Source organism: Mus pahari, chromosome 11 (assembly GCF_900095145.1).
Source record: "Mus pahari chromosome 11, PAHARI_EIJ_v1.1, whole genome shotgun sequence".
In the NCBI taxonomy this organism is placed as follows: domain Eukaryota; kingdom Metazoa; phylum Chordata; class Mammalia; order Rodentia; family Muridae; genus Mus; species Mus pahari.
The window spans coordinates 21,087,513-21,105,787 of NC_034600.1; the positions used below are offsets into that span (position 1 = coordinate 21,087,513).

Consider the following 18,275-nt stretch of genomic DNA (forward strand, 5'->3'; position numbering starts at 1 on the left):
AAAAAAAAAAAAAAAAAAAAAAGCATTGCTTGGGGAAAGACACCACAGCCACTTCCGGGCCCTACCTCTCAGTGATTCCACTTCCGGTCTTCTAAAAACTTGTGCACACCAGCGATAAACCTATGCGCCCAATGAGAGAATCCGCTAATACCGTGGTTTGCGAGTCGTTGGCCAAGTCCCACCTCTTCCGGTAACAGAAGCCTATCACGAAGTCTGGATGGTGCGGCCTGGGCGGAGGCGCCGCGATAGGTCCAACCGGACCGCTGGAAGCGAGCGGGAAGCCGAGCGGCCGTGCATCCTCTTCCGCCCCGGCCCGGAAGGGTGATGTGGCTGGACCAGCACCGGCCTCACTATGGTAAGAACCTGGGCTTCCTGGCCGCGGTTGAGTCTCTTGGCGAGGCCGCGGCTCTTGCGGGGCGGCGGGGATGGTGCGGGCGCTGTGGGGCGCGGGAGCCCTAGCGCTAGCGTGATTCTCCGGGGACCCGAGGGTGCACGGGCCGGGAGTCACTCGGCCCCCGATGCTCATCCCGGAGCATCAGGCCAACAGTCCTAGGAAGAGCCCGGGTGGTGGACTCGGCCCCTCGCCAAGAGGCCGACTTGCTGCGTTGTTTAGTGGAATTGCGGTGACATTCCACTAAACCGATTACCGTCGGCTACAAATATCTGGACGGATATACACTTTCAAACGCTGGAGTCTCAGTTTCCCCCTTACCCCCTTTGTTTTATGTGTTCCATGTGTCACCCAACCTGCATCTTTCTGTAGTAATTAATGGATTGCCGGTTTTCTTAACACTACTGCTTCCGTTTTACCTGTTGAATCAATGGGGAGTTAGGGCCCCTCCCTTATCGTTTTTTTCAATTCTAATGACACTTCATTGCAAACGAATGTTTTTAATGATTTGAGTTACCTGCAAAGGCGGATCTGTCTCGTAGGAACTTGAGCTTTACTGGCAGACCACCACTCACTTTGGGAGTTCCTGGGTGTGATGTTATTGTTTAATAGTTTAGACCTCAGAAAACCTTGCAGTGTAAATCACAAATAGCAACAACAACAAAGGTCAGGAGAAGGAACAGAAAGCCCCTGAGTAAAGTAGACATTAGTAATTAACTTTTAAAGATCTATGAATGCATCTTATCAGTATTATGGTAAATGCCATATCTCCCTTCACTATCACTTAGGTGAGTTTAGAAGCCATTTATAACTATATTTCTAGAGAAAGCATGTTTATGTTAATCATCTCAGAAGCAGCCAGGATTCTCCCACCCCCACTAGACCTCACATTCTACGATTAGAAGATACTGAATTTGAGTCCATTAAAACCTGTTTTTTTACTCCGTACTGCAGATAATATACTCTTGGTCAAAAGGATGTTGTTAATAAGCAGTTACAGAACTTGGAAAATTGCTTTCTTGCCTATTTACCTAGAAGCAAGTAGAATTACTTTGCTCTTAGAGTCAAAGGTACATTTAACATCCTCTCCTACTTAGATAAAATCAAGATAATTTAAGATGGACAGTCATTTAACTTTTTCCAAAAATAGCAAGCTTTTGTTTATTAGTACTTGGTATGTACAAAATGGAGTTTCTAAGCATTGTCTTGCATTAATTTCCTGACTTCTGAGATATTTACAAGTAAAGGAAGAGAAAAGTAGGGAACCTGAGTTGTCCAGGATCAAATACCTAGTAAGTAAAGCCAGGCCTCAGATTTATCTTATAACTCTCTATGGAGTGGTAACAGGAAAGGTGACTGGTGTGTTCATGAAGATAGGCAGTTTTCTACTCCAGATTTTTTTAATCTATGATTTGTTAAATATATGGGTGTGTAACTGGAATTAGAAGGTTGAAGGGTTAATTATATGTATTCCTACATGTGTAGAATGGCTTTGGAAGGATGTGTGATAGTATTAAATCTATATGTTTTACTTTTTTAAGTGTTGTAAGAAAAAAATGTATGCGGTGTTTTATTAGAGATGTTACTGGGCCATGAGATACACATATAAAATAGTAAGTGTATTGCCCAAAAATAATATTGGTTATAAATGGCATAGCAGTTAAAGATTAAACTTAGCAGCTCCATTTGTCTTTATATTCTGGACCTTTCACCTGGTCAAGTGTGCCATTAATCACAGAAGAAATCCAAGAAAGGTTTATGAGAGAAAAGTTAAAATGACAAAAATTTTTACCGTAATTCTTGTTGTATTAACAGTAAAAATAACAGTACAAAAGCATATGTGTTTATATTATGACCTTATGAAAGCATTCTATGAACTTCACTCTGAAAGCCATTGTATAAGGTTAATAGGAATGTATTGTAGAGGCAGTGATCTTCTCTCAGAGTGCTTAACAGCAAAAAAATACTTTGAGTTCCTAGAGACTGTAGTATCTTTATAGTTTAAGTCTAAATTTGGGGGATTGTTTTTTAAAGCATTGAATGATTCTAGTGAGTAACCAACACCCAGCATTTAGCTTTTCTGTCTTACCAAACAACCTAGATTTTATTTAATATTTTCTTGATTGCAGAGTACATTTTTTTCATGTAGGATTTGCTTTTTTCCCTTCAGAATATCTTTTCAATCATTTTAAAACTACTAATCAAATATTGGTTCCACCTTTGGACCAGATAGCTACTGACACTTCGAGAGACTCATGAACTCTGAACTATCGCTTGACTCACAACCAAAGTTCTGCAGTGGAAAGTGAGGAGATAAGGTTGTGAAACAGGACCAGTTAGATCAGATGCAACTGGCAAGGAAAGTTCATTTATTCAACAATAAACTTATGTGTTAAGTAATCCAGGTGTATAATAAACTCAAAGACAGGTGTTGAGTCAGTTTTGGTCACTTGTGTGTATAGCATGTGTTTGTATTTGCAGACTAGTACTTATCACTGTTTCTGTGGCTCTTGTTTTTAAAAGATAATAGTACATGTAGACTTCTGTCTAATAAAATCTAGCTGGAAAATGCTGACCTGACTTAGGTTTGTAAATCATAAAATGTTGACCCAATTTTCAGGTGTGCTGTAAATGTTACCATGATTAGGTTAAGGGTGTTGATTCTGCGTTCTCACTCCTGAGATAAGAATAAACTACTTTTATGTAAAACAAACAAGTATATATTAGTAAGTGTAAGTGTTATTAGCTAGTGTTTTAAATTCTTGTCTTTGGTATTTAACTCATAATTTTAAAGTATAGTTGAGTTAAACTGAAGAGATTAATGTCCGAAAAAATTATTTTAAATGTGAACAATAAACATTTGAAGCCCTAAGACAATGTTATTGACAAAAAACCTCTTACTTAGGGAGCAAGGTAACATTTTGTTCTGCTGATTCTAAATGAGTCTGCATGGAGCCAAAGCGATCCAATACTAATGAAAATATTGTAACTTAAGACGATATCCTTTCTGTCCATTAAGTCTTGTCACTAAACAATCATTGCAGGTGAAAAGTGCCTGTGATTTTTTTTTTTTAATTTATTTTTGTACTTGTTTATTGGAGACCCAGCCCCCAATGTTTAGGAGTGGTTTTTGAAAAAAGTTCTACGAACAAATGTCTAGGATGCTTTTATTTATAATTCTTGAACAGGCTCCCATATCCAAACTTGGAGGATATAACTTTAGCATTCAAGAATAACTCTAGAGGGGGCTAGGGAAATGGCTCAGTGGTTGAGCACTAGCTACTCTTCCAGGGGTCCTGAATTCAATTTCCGACAATCGCATGGTGGCTCACAACCATCTGTAATGAGATCCCATGCCTTCTTCTGGTGTATCTGAGAATAGCCACAGTGTGCTCATATACATAAATAACTAAATCTTTTAATTTAAAAAAAAAAAACTCTAGAAATACGAATGACTGTGAACTTCTTTTGTTATTTCACTACTTAATTGTACATTACTTCAAAAAGATTGTCGAGTAGCTTCTCATCTGGTTGCATTAACTCCTCAAGCATGGCTTTTCCAAGCTCTTGGAAGCTCTAGTTAGGTCTGAAGGTCTGGATAGTTGTGGTTGGTGATAAGGCTGCAATGGAGAGCCATAAGTGAAGAGCTTAAGAGAAAATAACTTGGGAGCCACTGACACAGTGTTTTAAAAGGAGGAGCACAATTCTCAGCGATCTAAGTTCAAGCCCCACAAGCCTAAGGGTCACTACGCTTGTCGTAGGTATCATGTTCCAGTGCATGCCGCAGGCAGCCCTGATTCAAGGGAATAGCATTTAATCCTTCTCTAAGGAAAGGAAACGCTTATAGATGTGGTAGAGAGAATGTACTCGCTGAAAAAACAATACATGCATCCACACAAAACATGCATGCGTTTCTAATCCTGTGTGACAAGAGACTTTGAGTCCAATTTTTCATTTGGAAGATAATCCTGGAGGGGAGAGAGCAATATGATCACAAGAACATTTAACAGATAAGAAGAGGTTGGTCAGAGCCACAGAATCAGTGACTTACATGTCAAAATGTCAGAGTGGTATAGAACACTTTAGAAATACTAGGTAGTCATAAATTTGTATTGGTTTATGCCCCCAAATTTGTAGCAGAAATAGGAGCAGATATTTCATTGAGAACCTAAGTTGTAATTCACATCTTCCATAACTCATCTAAGAGATGTGAGCTGACTAGTTTAACAAGGATGTTTTAGAAAATACAAATTTGATCAACCTTTATATAATGCAGATGAGCAGACATTAGTCATGATGTGATTTATAAGTTGCTCTGGCACAGTGTTTCTGAGCTTGTTCAAGAATCATAAATGTCCAAGAACAGCTTCATGTAGCCATTGCACACCACTTAGAAGTGGTGTGAAGCTTGGAGACATTGTGCCTATAAGCAGGGTAAACAAAGAAAGTTTTTTGTATAGGTAAATTATGAATCAATAAATGTGACACTGCCCTAAATTAATAAAAAGAATGAAGGTATTCTATGGGAAATTGGCTTTGTGTTCTTTATGTCAGCATCCTATTAAAAACAAAATCTGTATAAATACGTGTCTGTGTGTGAAAAAGGAGTCAGTCTCTTTGTATAATAACAATAATCATCTTGTTACCCTAAAGCAGTGGTTCTCAACCTGTGTGTCATCACTTCTTTGGGGTTACATGTCAGATATCCTGCATTTCAGATATTTACATTTCACTACATAACACTAGCAAATTTATAGTTATGAAGTAGCAACGTAAACAATTTTATGGTTGGTGGGTCACCACAACGTGAGGAGGTGTTTTAAAGGGTAACAGCATTAGGAAGGCTGAGAACCATTGCTCTAGCAATGAAAAGAGGTCAGAACCTGGTGAAGGGTTTTGTATTGTACTTTGATATCTGTATATTTAAATTACATATCTTACCATGGATTTTAAAAAGTAAAAAGACCCCAAAAAGTTAGTAATTAGCAAATTAGCACACAAGAGTTATACTTGTAGTCCCATGAAAACTAGCATGTCTTGTAATTACTATTTTAAATTGTAAAGTAGTTGAGTATCTGCAGTTCTCATTTAGCAAGTTTACCTACTCTCAGCTATACAGCCCTCTTGAAAATGTATGTATTATTGTCCTAGAATGAGTTAGAATAATACATCCTGTTCAAAGAGTGAGCCTCTTCAAAGTTAGGCACTTCCTAAAATATTGGCGTTCTAGGTAGTGCTAGATGTGAATACTAGGTAAAAATTGCCTTAGGCCTTTATAGCCAAGGCCTTTCATATGATAATACAAGTAGCTTTGTCCTTTTATTTTTCCAAAATGTCTAGTCTACATTGGTTTATCAATAAATTGGTTTGTTAATAGATTTTGCATCTTTGTATTTTGTTGAGATGCTTTCTTTATTTAGCTTTCATTCTTATTAACATTTTCATATGGAAAGTCACTTTTTTAATTTTTTACAAAATAGTACTTCTGTTTCTCTTAACTCAGAAATTAGTTTGTTTGTGTCCGTAGACAACTATGCTAAGCATTAAGAGGTATGTTTTAGTTAACAGACTGATGCCCATAACTTAGAAAATACTCTTTTGAACAGAGTCTAAGTACATTTGAAAAACTTTGCCATTTAACGTTATTTGTTTAAATTATAGAGTTCTTAGACCCCAGAGCAAAGCTGTAAACATATAAACAGCTTTCATTTGTAAATGATTATACACACAAATGTTTGTGTGGTGTCTCACACCTTTAATCTCAGCATTTGGGAGACAGGCAGACAGATCTCTGTGAGTTCAAGACTACTGTGGTCTACACTGAATTGCAGGACAGTCAGGCTTCAGCAGTGAAACCCTGTCTCAAAAAACAAAGTTTTCCATTCATCTTTTTCAGACCATAAAACTCACTAATGAAACTCATCCACAGTCTCCTATTTTTGCATCAGTATTTTGAGCTAAACCTATGCCAACTTTGACATCTTGCATCCTGATTGCCCAACAATTATACTTTGTGTGTAAAGGTTTTTGTCACTAATCATATTTTGTCACTAATCATAACTGGGGCTAGAAAATGACTCAGTTGGTAGATTGCTTACTGGGCAAATATGAGAACCTGAATTCAATCCCCTTTACCTACATTTTAAAAGTGGAACTATAATCCCACAGCTGGAAAAACAGAGTCAGGAGACTCAGAAACTCGATGTCCACCCTGTTCAACCAAATCAGGAAGGTCCAGATTTCATGAAGGATCTGCCTTAAAAAACCCCAACCCCTGCCCTCCAAACACACATGCAAGTACAAATACATATTTGTGTGTGTGTGCACGCACAGACACACACACACACACACACACACACACACACACACAACTTGCTAAGTAATAGGCAATCATTTTTTAGTCATTTTTTTATTTATAAAAATATGTAAAAAGAATATTAATAAGAACTTTTATCAGTTTCCTAATTTCTTTAAGATTTTTCCTTTGATCCTAATGTAGTACATTTCCTTTTTAGTTTAGAAATCGGAAGGTTTTGTTCTAGTTCCTATGATACTAATCTTTGCTGTTTTGTGTTTCATTTGGTTAATGTGCCTGAAGGTTAGAAAGAGTGTGAGTGTGTGTGTGTGTGTTGATAATCATTCCCTGTACATTTCTTAATTCTCTTGAAGCTTATAACCATTTATCACTAGCTTCTCCTGACGTTTTCAATTAAGCCTGATTTATAAGTAGCAATTTTACCTTTGAAAAATAATTATGACAGCTTCCTCTTGGTTTTTAAGAAATGCTTCTAAGTTAACTAAGTAGACATACTGTTGACTGTTGAATGGAATTGATGCATTTTACACATCTTATAATAGAAGAGTTTTATGATATACCATGATATTTTTGCATCTTAAAAGTGTTTTTAGTAAATCACCTCTTTGGATTTGCACTGTGCTAGATATGTGGCCAGATATTGGAGACAGTAAAATAGTGTAGTGTTCACACTTAAGGAGTGACTTTTATAATTAAAGTGTTTATTGCTATGGGAGGCATAGAGAAAAGCTTCCTAAGGGAAAACTTGGGTGTGCACCTACACTCCCATCACTTGGTAGGCAAATGCAGAAGGATCTCTAGTTCAGGAGTAGCCTAGTGCATTAAAAAAGAAGTGTATGAAATACAGAGGGAGGCTAGGTGGATTCCAGGAGACTTCTGACAAAGCTACACATAGAGTCTAGAGAAGGGGCTCAGCAGTTGAGAGCACTCGTTGCTCCTGAAGATGATCTAGACACTGAAGAATGAGCCAAAGTTGGTTATTTAGATGTGAAGCATATGATTTCCTGTTTGCCTAATTAAATATATAATTCTTAGGATTCCTATTTTAACTTTTAGATTGGAAGGAACTATTATTTAACAAATAACAGTGAAAAGAAAAGGCAGGTGCTTTTCTTTCACCAATGTCTAATAATTGTAGTAGTTGTCAGGGCTTGGAACATGATCTCATAATTTAAAACATGGTTATCCTAGGCAATAAGTTTGTGTGAAAGAAACTTTAGTCAGTATTTAATCTTTCTCCTTGTCTGCTCAGATCTGTAAATACCAAATGAAGACTAAGAGGCCAGCGCTTGCCCTAGAGTCATAGAGCCAGCCACTGTTGATGTGGAGACCACACTGTTTATTGTTTAGGCCTCTGTGTGTCTTGAACACTCTGTGGTAATTGTATACTGAGTCCACTTTGCTTGGACGTTTTGAATCCATGACATCCATGACATTTAAGCTCCTAAGCTTACATTTTCTACTGTATCTCCCATATTCTCTGCCCTAAAAAAAATGGAAGGAAAGTATACTGTAAAGACTTTATGATACTGGATTGCATGTTTTACAACATCCTGTTTGCATGTAATGCAGAATTGTCTAACATTTTTTTGCATAGGAATCTTCTGTGATATTAATTTGTTTTTCTTTTTGTTTTCTCTTTATAGTCTGCCATTTTCAATTTTCAGAGTCTATTGACTGTAATCTTGCTGCTTATATGTACATGTGCTTATATCCGATCCCTGGCACCCAGCATCCTGGACAGAAATAAAACTGGGTATGTTACAGTGAAGACATCAAGTGTAAATTACTATGAAAATCATTAGGCAGTTTAATTCTATTTATAACAGCTTTCAGTAACTTCTTACATTTTCTTCATGTTTTAAGGCACCAGTATTTATTTGCAGTATCTTCCTAAATTACTAAATAAATCTCAAGAATGATCTGGTGTGACCCACTGAGCAAAATCAGAGGGGATTTATTCAACTGCTGGTAAAATACTAAATATCCATTCGTTATTATAGCAATGTCCTGTTAACCTTGGAGACACGGTTTCCCTATGTCACCTTCTTCTCTGAGCTATGATACATGATGTTTTGCACTTTATTCTAGTTGATTAGTAATGTGGAATTATAATATGTAAGGCTTGATAAATAGGAGTTCATCATTAAAGAATAATAACTTCAAGTTATAATCGAGTATTTTTACTTTTCCAGTACTATCATGGAGTTTTTCCTTCAAACGGAAGCTTGCATGTGGACATGTCTGCCTCTCTTTTCTTGGGGAGTAGGAATGTATCCATAACATGCTACAGTGATCAAGGAGTTCTCAGGGCTACCAACCTTATAGGAGAGGTTGAGTAGTAGTATATTTCTCCTACACTAAAGGCCTGGAAAGGCTTTTCCGTTTTTATATTTCAGAATATGAGCTAATGTAGTCATCTGTGTGATTGAAAACAATTTTATTGCATTATAGATAAGAATATATATACTACTTGTCTATAACAGTAATTGTTAGATTCTTTTTCCTTTACATGTTTTCTGAGACTTATAAATTTGTAATTGTATATACCAGATTAGATGGAGACCCCTGAATATCTGGTATAATACATTTTTGATGACTTTATTATTTAAATTAAACTTCATTTTCCGATGATGAAAATGATCTTGAAAAAGGCAATACTGGAAAATTGCTTCTTACATTTTTCCTAGTTTCCTAAGCCCATAGTACTGTCAGCATATGCATGTACATTCAATCCATAGTAATTAAGCACCAAATTGTAGTGGGTTTTAGTGACTAACAAAGTTCCTTTTTAAAAATAAATAAATAAATAGTCAACCTGTATAGCTTTAAATCATTAGTGTTTATTGCAACCCCTAGGTACCCAGACTCAAAACACACATGACTCTGCATAGATGACCACAGTTATTGACTCTTTCGTGGAGAATAAGCGAATTCTGAATACCATACTGTCACTTGTTCCTTTAGTCCTAACATTGCATGTTACTGCTCTAAAGACTATCTAATCATTCATTTATTCCATACAAAATCCTCTGAGCATAGATGCTGTTATTAAAGAAATAAAGTACCTCCTCCCAGTCACACAATAAGTAGGACTGAGTTAAAGCACACTTTGGCCTTGTTACTAGCTTAGGTTATTTTCAGAACTTGGGTTATTTGCCTGTTAGCTTTCTCTTCACATGTAATGACTCATTAATTATGTATTTCATTGTAGGAAAAAGTATTATAAATATCACTGAAATTTAAGTTGTGATTTTTATTGAGCCAATCCTAATATAAGGAATATGTAAAATTGATTTGTCTTAACTAGTATTCTTTTATAAATACAGTTAATAAAAATATATAAACATAGTTACAGATATATGTAATATCTCAAACAAACAAAATAGTATCTGCTGTTTGTGTAATTTTTGTGTTGATGGCTCATTTACCAAAGCTGTTGCTTTTTTTGCATTCCACATAAATATGTCCATTTATATGTACATGTATTTAATTCACAAATTTTTTATTCATGGAATTAAAAGGAGCATCTTTATTTTAATTATCATTCCTGGAATATGTCTTCTAATTGTCACATTTAATAAGCTCATATACTTGGTTTCCCCTAAACTAATACTTTTCATTATATTAACAATGTAGCTGCACATTTATGTATATTTGCTTATTGACTAGCACAGGTAAGAACTTTCCGTAGACTATACAATTTTAATGAAACACAGAGCTATATTCTGCAATAAATAAATCTATTATATTATAAAAATTCATCAAAAAAACTCTTCATCTATCATTTTCTCAAAATTAATTCTCAAATTGACATGTAATATTTCTGACTTTGAAAGTGTTAAGGAACTTGAAGTTAAATGAATTAATTGACTGACTCCCTATATAAATTATAAGAGTCTCACATTAATATACTCTCATATTAATATACTCTAATTCTGACCTATGGTAAACATGTATTCCACTTAACAGTTGCTTCTGTTTAGTGATGGTTCATAGTGAATCCTGTTCTGTTTTCATAAATAAGTGGTGGCTCAATATCAGACAAGCACATTTCAGATGTGGAACAAAGATCACAGCTTAAAATCTAGTATACAGAATTAATGTTCTCTGTGATGTTAACAGAAATACTTGGCTTTCTCAATAATCAATAATTGTTTTGTTCTTTTTTTATACTGTGCAGACTTTTGGGAATATTTTGGAAGTGTGCCCGAATTGGTAAGTATCTAATCTCCATCCATTTCTTCAACTATAAAATATTGGCCACTTTATTTATATTATGCTAATGGCAATCAAAGGTCTGTTTCCCAAGTGTAGTATTCTTAATTCTGTATACTTTTGCAAGAGTTCACCAAATTCTACTAACTGTTTTTGTTTCTGCTTCTTAAAACTAGATGTAGTTGGAGACTGCAATATTTTATTGACAGGAACATACAAAACATAGAAGAAACCCTACTGAAATTAGTTATCAGATCCCATGCATTTGTGAGCTTACAGCAAATTCAAACAATTATCTGTATTACCTGTTTATACCATGCTCTTCTGGATCATGTGTGCTGTTTTGTTAATTTACAAATCAGGATTTTGAAACATTTGATGGATTTTTTAAAATTTTTGTTTTGCATAAGGGCGAAGGTGCACATCCCATAATTTACATGTGAAACTCAGAGTACAACTTGAAATGGTTACTTTTCTCCTTACCACACATGATTATTGAAGAGGTTTGTATAGAGACTTGTCTGGTACTCAGTCATGAATAATGACAACAAACCCTAAAATAACAAGAAATGTTTAAAAAAAAAAGGAAGAGAAATAGATTTCCACCATCAGTGCCTAATGCACATAGCGTAAGTGTAAACCACCTGTCTAGGAGGTAGGTCACCCTGAAAAAGTAAATATATCTAATCAAGAGAATTGCCATGACCAAGTTGGTTAAGAACCTGAATATACCAGCACTTGGGAGGCAGAGGCAGGTGGATTTCTGAGTTTGAGGCCAGCCTGGTCTACAAAGTGAGTTCCAGAACAGCCAAGGCTATACAGAGAAACCCTGTCTCGAAAAAACAAAACAAAAAAATAAATAACAAAAACAAAAAAAGAACCTGAATGTACTACAGAGAGAGATGGCAGAGAAAAAGTTTCCATCTCTGTAATGTAAAGCTTCTAAGTCATAAAGAAAACTGTTGAGATGGCTTTGGTTCATTTTATTAGGAATTAGATGTGTGAATAATTTTTATGTAGCAACCAACCCAAGTGCCCTTTTGTTTGTGGTTAAAACCTCAAATATTGTGTTTTTCTAACATAAATGCCTTTTATTTTTGCTTGTTCATTTGTGTATATCCTCCTCAAGTGTTCCTCCTTACAATTATCTGAAATCATTTGCTTTATTTCAACAAGATGGTTTGGAGACACTGATGCTGATACACTTTGTTTTAGGCACTTGCTCCTCTCTACTCTTGACACACACAAAGAAAAGCTTTTTTTTTCCCCCCAGGAAAAATAGCTGTGATTTTAATGGGATACAGCTAGTCAGATCATCTTATCTTGTTACAAATCAAACAACAGCAACTGTTCCACATTCACTTGCTTCACTGGCACAAGCTCTGACCAGACAACGTTCTTACTCAAGTTCAACTAAAGACATTTAGCTCTACCACATGGCAATCTCTTAAGAAAATGAAAAACATGAAAATGAAACCCATCTGTAAATGATAGCATTCTAAGTCATAAGATGAAGAAGGAACTTCCTCAAGAATTAATATTGAGCAGATGGAAAACTCAGTACAGGGATAATTGCTCCCTTTTGGTGTTTACTGTGATGCTGCTAAGCAGTGAGCATACCAGCCCTAAGAAGAGTAGCAGGCTTTTATAACATCTACATAAAGTTTGTGGATCAGTGAGGTGTTTCATGAAACTTTAGCCCTAATGGATTATCATCGTGAACCAGCGTGTTCTGTTTTTGAATGATGATGGTTGTTTGTTTTTTTTTTTCATTTGAACGGATGTTACTCTAAAACCTGTACATTATTGATCCTCCTTTAATAAAAGACAGTCTATTAAATGTCTATTGAGAAGAGAGGAAGAGGGGGAGAAGGGCAAAGGCAAATAAAAATATAACTTTTCAGAATACCAAAAATGTATTTTTTATTTTGTTTTGTTTTAGTATGGTTTAACTTGGAATTTTTGTTAGTTTTGGTTTGGTTTAGTTTGTTTTGGTTTAGATTTGAGGACAGGGTCTCAATATTGTGGACCACAATGATTGGGTAATTATCTGGAGGATGGGCCTATAAGCAATCACATGCCTGGCTATATGCCTGCAACTTTAATATAAATGATATTCTTATTTTTTGGCATTAGCAGACACAAATATAAATATGGTAATATATCAACACAGGCTCAGTGGAGAAGCTCTTAATATAAAATGAGTTTGAGAATTTTAGTTAATGAGGGAAGTCAAGGTTAACATTTCCAAGTTGGCAAGCCAGGTAAGTGAACATCTAAGGTGAAATAAGGAGCTTGGTTACAGGGAAATGCAATTTAGACAGCATGGGAGAACTGAAGTGAGGGTAAGTCAGAGCCATCTCTTGTAGGCTTCCAAAGAATCCAGATGTTCCACAGCTGTTTCTGTGTGACTCTTTCTTTCTTACGCCTGGTACCCCTTGAATTAGGACAGCTTACAGTTACTAAAGAAACAACAACAATTAAAATGAGTTGAATTCTTTTACAGGGTCTGTGTACTGGCAAGATGTTTTCACATGCTGACATCAGATCTGGATCAGGCGAAGCAAAGCCTCCAAATACAGACATTTTTTAACTAGTGTGGAATTGACTCATTATAGAAGTTTTGTATTTAATTTCTTCCTTTTTTTTTTTTATTTATTGAAATACTGAGAAACTGAGTATGGAGATAACACAGTATTTCAGACTTCAGAGAATTTCTAAGTTTTTTAGGGATGTCCAACCAATGATATCTAGACAGATATTCTAAAATCTAAAATCTCTCAAACTTCTCATCCCAAACATTTTGGATATGAATGTTTGACTGTAAAAGACTTGATATCAAAAGTAAAAGACTTGTATCAGAGAAGAGAAGGGGAGCTAATGCCTGTTTGTTTCAATGGGTAATATTGGCTATGTTGGCTATCTTGATTGTTTTCATATAAGAGTGCTTTTTAAACTCTACAACTGTCATGAACTCTACCACAGTGTAAAGACGAATGAATGCTGTGCAGGAAATTCCTATGTATCGGTAGAAATTCCCTTTATCTCAGAAAGAGAACTAACTAGACTTTGGCTCTGGAGGCACAGCATTGGTGCTCTCAGGTACAAATCTCATAAATAGCTTGGATTTAGCAGCTAGCCATGTCCACCCAGCCCTTTTACATTGAGACATGACATTGACATCTACATAGTACACACTTGCAAACGACAAAGTAGAGTTAGAATAATAATAATATCTCATGATGTGCCAGCAAAGTTCAGCAGAAAGAGGCACTAGCTGAATAATCTCCGTATCCAAAATTCATATCAAGTCAGAAAGAATCCACTCCGAAGTTATCCTCTAACCTCCACATGTACACTGTGGCATGATCACTCACATGGATACAGCACACGATAAGAATGGGTTTGGATTTGGGTTAGATCCCTTAAGTTTATTGCCTTGAGCTGCAGTTTTAATGTACCTTCTTGTTTGTTGTATCTGGGTCCTTGTTTTCCCTCTCTTATAGCGTTATCATATCCATATTAGTCATTCATTCAACCAAGAGGAATGTCTTCTTTTCTTCAACAGGTGAACGCAAGAGTCCTTATGTCGCCATATGCTGTATAGTGATGGCCTTCAGCATCCTCTTCATACAGTAGCTTTGGAAACTACCAGCATGTGATTGCCATCAGACTGTAAACAAGGACTTGGCTCCAGAAAATAATGGGGAGAATGGTTAAGCCATTTGTCTCTGAACATGGAATGAGATAAATTTCAAGATGCTGTTCTCTATTTTTTATGCGATTGGACCAATGAGCTGAATGAATAATTAAGATGTAGCAGTCCAGTACACAGGAATGTGATTGTAGCCATCAACCTCAGTTCTCTCACTCCAGTATTACATTCTGCAAATGTCATTCTGTTGGGTCAGGACTGCTTTTCATAAGGTTCTCCAGGCACGAAGTAGAAACCCAGTGACAAATTCCACAGGCTCCTTTGACTAGAGCTTCAAAATAATGTCTTCACAGAATGATACCTTCTAGCGACTGGCCTATTTTTATTGAGAAAAAATAATTGTTCTATTTTTGTTGTTGTTACTGTTCTTATGGATTGCATTCATATTTAAACCCTTTTGATTGCTAACCAGAGTACCTCTATTCTTGACAAATCCGTAGTTTATTACAGGTGTTTAAAGTATTTTAAACAAAACTCTGAATTTCTTTAGCATAAGAGTTGACTTTAGTCACAGAGATACAGCTGCCTCCCTATGACAAAAAGTACCTTAGAATAACAAGCAACATTAGAGCGGTGAGCAAGTAAGCATCGTGCATTCTTTGTTCTCTGTAGTGATGGCTTCCAATTAGAACGTCCATTGTACTTACCCAAAGGTGGTATTTGTGCTAGTCTTAATGCAGTACTTTAAATCTAGTTTATGTTCTGTCATCTGGAACTGGAATCTCTTTTGTAACTTTATAGGTTATAAATATCTCATATCTGCTTTAGTCTGGGTACTATGCTCTAAGTACGTTTCAGCTTTGACACAGAATGTGAATAGACTTGAATGAAGCATATATATCAAAGGATACTTACAAGTTTGTGTCCAACATTTCTTCAAGTTCAGCTGAAAATCAGTTACTGTTTCAAAAGAAAAGAGGAATTAAATCCTAGCTGAAAACTATATATAGCATTTATTAACTAATTACTGGGTTTAACTGCTCCTTTTAAAGTTTGAAAAAGAAAAAAGAAAAACTTTTTCTTAGAAGTGAAGTCGCTATAAAAACAAAGCATTGAACTTGCAGACTTCAGTGTGTAGCCCAAGTGGCCCCCAGAGCTATAGACCACCAGCTTTGAGATAGTGTTCTAAGCTGCCGAGGGTAGTCTAGCCTACCATCTAGGGACGCTTACTTGGTGGTTTTTAGGGGTTGTTTGTTTTCAAAAAGATCTTTGGGATGTCTACAGCTAGTTAAAACTGGTCTATTTTATTTTGAATTCGAAACCAGGTTATGATAATTATTCTACTATGAATTTCACCTTAGGCTTTGTATTAGGTCAAGGATTTTCACTGTGTCCCAAAAGTAGGACTCCTTCGTCAGCATATTTGTGCACACTAAGTAGTCACCTTTCAGTTTGATTTCTGGGCGGCCATCTGTTCATCTCCACTAACAACATTTCCAGAAACCTTTCCAGAAATGTTGTCAACTTTTTTCCTAATTTAACATGCATCTCATATAAAAGTGGAGAGAATAAAGAATCATCTAATATGTTCTCTTTAGTTTGACATTTTAGACAATGTAGGTGGAAATTGGAGGAAGATGTAGGTAACTTGAAATATGCATGGTAACAAAACTTTTCACAGTATGTAGATGCGGAGCAGTCTGGACAGGTATTTCCAGCCCCCACCATCCTGATCTTTAAAGTACAGGCTCTTTGGGGGTGTAGGAAAGCTGAAAAGATAATAGGATCTTATAAAGAAAGGCAATTAGCGTTTTCGGTGTGCAAACACTGACTGCTGTTTTTTTAAGCCACAGGGTCGTGTGGGAGGTGTGAAGCCCACAGAATATTTAGCTGTCTTTGTTAGTGGGGTGTGGAAAAGCAGTAAAGCACTTCAGGCAGCCAGCATCTGCACAGACTGTAAACACAAATTTTAGGGGGCGAGGAACACTAAGACCCAGATCTGACAATGTCCAGATGTTCTCCTAACTACCTTGTTGACCCTAGAATCTTTAATCCATGTCCCCACATTTGTTTTATGTTGGTGTTTGGTTCCTGATTAGCTTTATCTGTGTCATTGACAGGACAAGGAGATATGTCTTGCTTCTGGGTAGTCTTGCAAGATAGTCAAAAGGACACATGTCAAATTCATCTTAATAGTTATAAAAAGTTAAAATTCCAATATGGTGTCTTATTGATACCTTTTCTACTTATGCCGGAAACTACCATATATGTTTCAATTCAAGGTGTTTCCTGCTGGGGTTAGTAAGAATATTTATAAATTTATAATAAATTTGTTCATCTTCTTAATAAAATTAGTCTTGTACCATAGGGTGACACAGAATTCCATAAATTAACTTTTCCAAGTTTACAAAGACAAATCTTTGCCTCCATTTGTGAAAATTATTTAACACTTGTAAATAATATTTTTTTCAAGAAACATTTACACAATTGGTATGGCATGTGACCATTGAAAATAGATGAGTTGTTTCTCTGTATTCATAATGTACATGAAAGATGAAATTTAATGTCTATGAAGTATAATGTGCTGATACTTGTTACTGAGATAATCCCAGGATTCTAGAAAAAAAAAAAATTAAGAGTGATGAATCATTGCAGGTAGAACTTCTCAGAGATCATGAATTAAACTGAACTTGACAGTGTTTTTTTACACAATTCTATGTTAGGGATTGTATGTCCCTTAGTTTGTTGTGGCACTTGTGAAGTATGGCATCACCATAAAGGTGAATGGATGTTAAATCCTGGAAAGTCATGTATTTTACCTACCTCAAAATTGAAGTTGAGATTTTCCCATCCTGCCTCACAAATCCTTCAGGAGGATAATAAAATCTCCCTTGGTTTATGAGCGAGCAAAGTTGACTAAGGAATACACTAGTAGATTCTCCTGAGACTTTTGTAAACATTGTAGAGGCAACAGGCCAGTCAAGGCTGTGTTTTCAGAAACTTGTAAAATCTCATATTCTATCTGCTAAAAGCAGCCCCAGCTGTTAAAACAAGCACCCATCCCAAAAGTGCACAGTTTACATTTCCTGGACATACAGAAAATATTTCTACTTATCAAGAACTTAAGCTCCACAAAAGCCTTTAAGAAGTTACTCTATCATTACAATCTGAAAACATGAATGGAAAATTCGTAGGGTCTGCTCTTCTCTTCCTTTGGTAGCTTCTAGTAATAATAAATGTTATCAAACGGTGCTAGCGATCGCCCTTGTTATAGGGAGTCTTTACTAACTTCTGAGAAATAACTTCATGCCATTTCCACTTTGCCCTAAACTAATTCCTAAATAATCTGACAGGCCATTTCAGTACCTTTTGTAGAAAGAAGTAGAATTCATATTTAAAAGAGGTAATCATCTTAGTCTCTGGTTAGTTCATACATCTGCTATGTAATAAAAAAATGAACTGTCAAAAGCCTTCTAGTTTTGTCATATCACATTGAAAGAGATCCGTACATAGAGCTTAGAGGGTGGTCATGACTAGAGTAGCTTATCTGCATTCATTGTGACTCAAGATAAGTTTGGGGGGATGTTTTTTACTGTCTGGTATTTTAAGTGTACCCACTCTGTCTCAATCCTGCTTCTTTACAAACCCTAAATATCTAAAGTGATGGTTTCTGTGTTACTGTGACCATGATACAA

The 18,275-nt window shown here is 36.0% G+C and overlaps 2 protein-coding genes and 1 non-coding gene across 3 annotated transcripts in view; 2 read left to right on the forward strand and 1 right to left on the reverse strand.

Moving 5' to 3' along the window:
* Xrcc4 (X-ray repair cross complementing 4) overlaps window positions 1-174 on the reverse strand; it is a 201,735-nt gene extending 201,561 nt beyond the window's left edge. Inside the window, exon 1 of the mRNA XM_021208634.2 lies at window positions 66-174. The gene's annotated coding sequence lies outside the window, so the exon portion shown is untranslated. The remainder of the gene's footprint in view (window positions 1-65) is intronic.
* Window positions 175-273: 99 nt separating this feature from the next.
* Window positions 274-15,583, forward strand: Tmem167a (transmembrane protein 167A). The gene is made up of 4 exons (XM_021208645.2): window positions 274-355; window positions 8,354-8,463; window positions 10,891-10,925; window positions 14,494-15,583. The coding sequence occupies exons 1-4, from the start codon at window positions 353-355 to the stop codon at window positions 14,562-14,564; spliced, it is 219 nt and encodes a 72-aa protein (XP_021064304.1). The 5' UTR covers window positions 274-352; the 3' UTR covers window positions 14,565-15,583.
* Window positions 8,936-9,070, forward strand: LOC115065022. The gene has a single exon (XR_003844827.1). It is a non-coding gene; the product is annotated as a small nucleolar RNA U109 (small nucleolar RNA).
* Window positions 15,584-18,275: the final 2,692 nt, after the last annotated feature.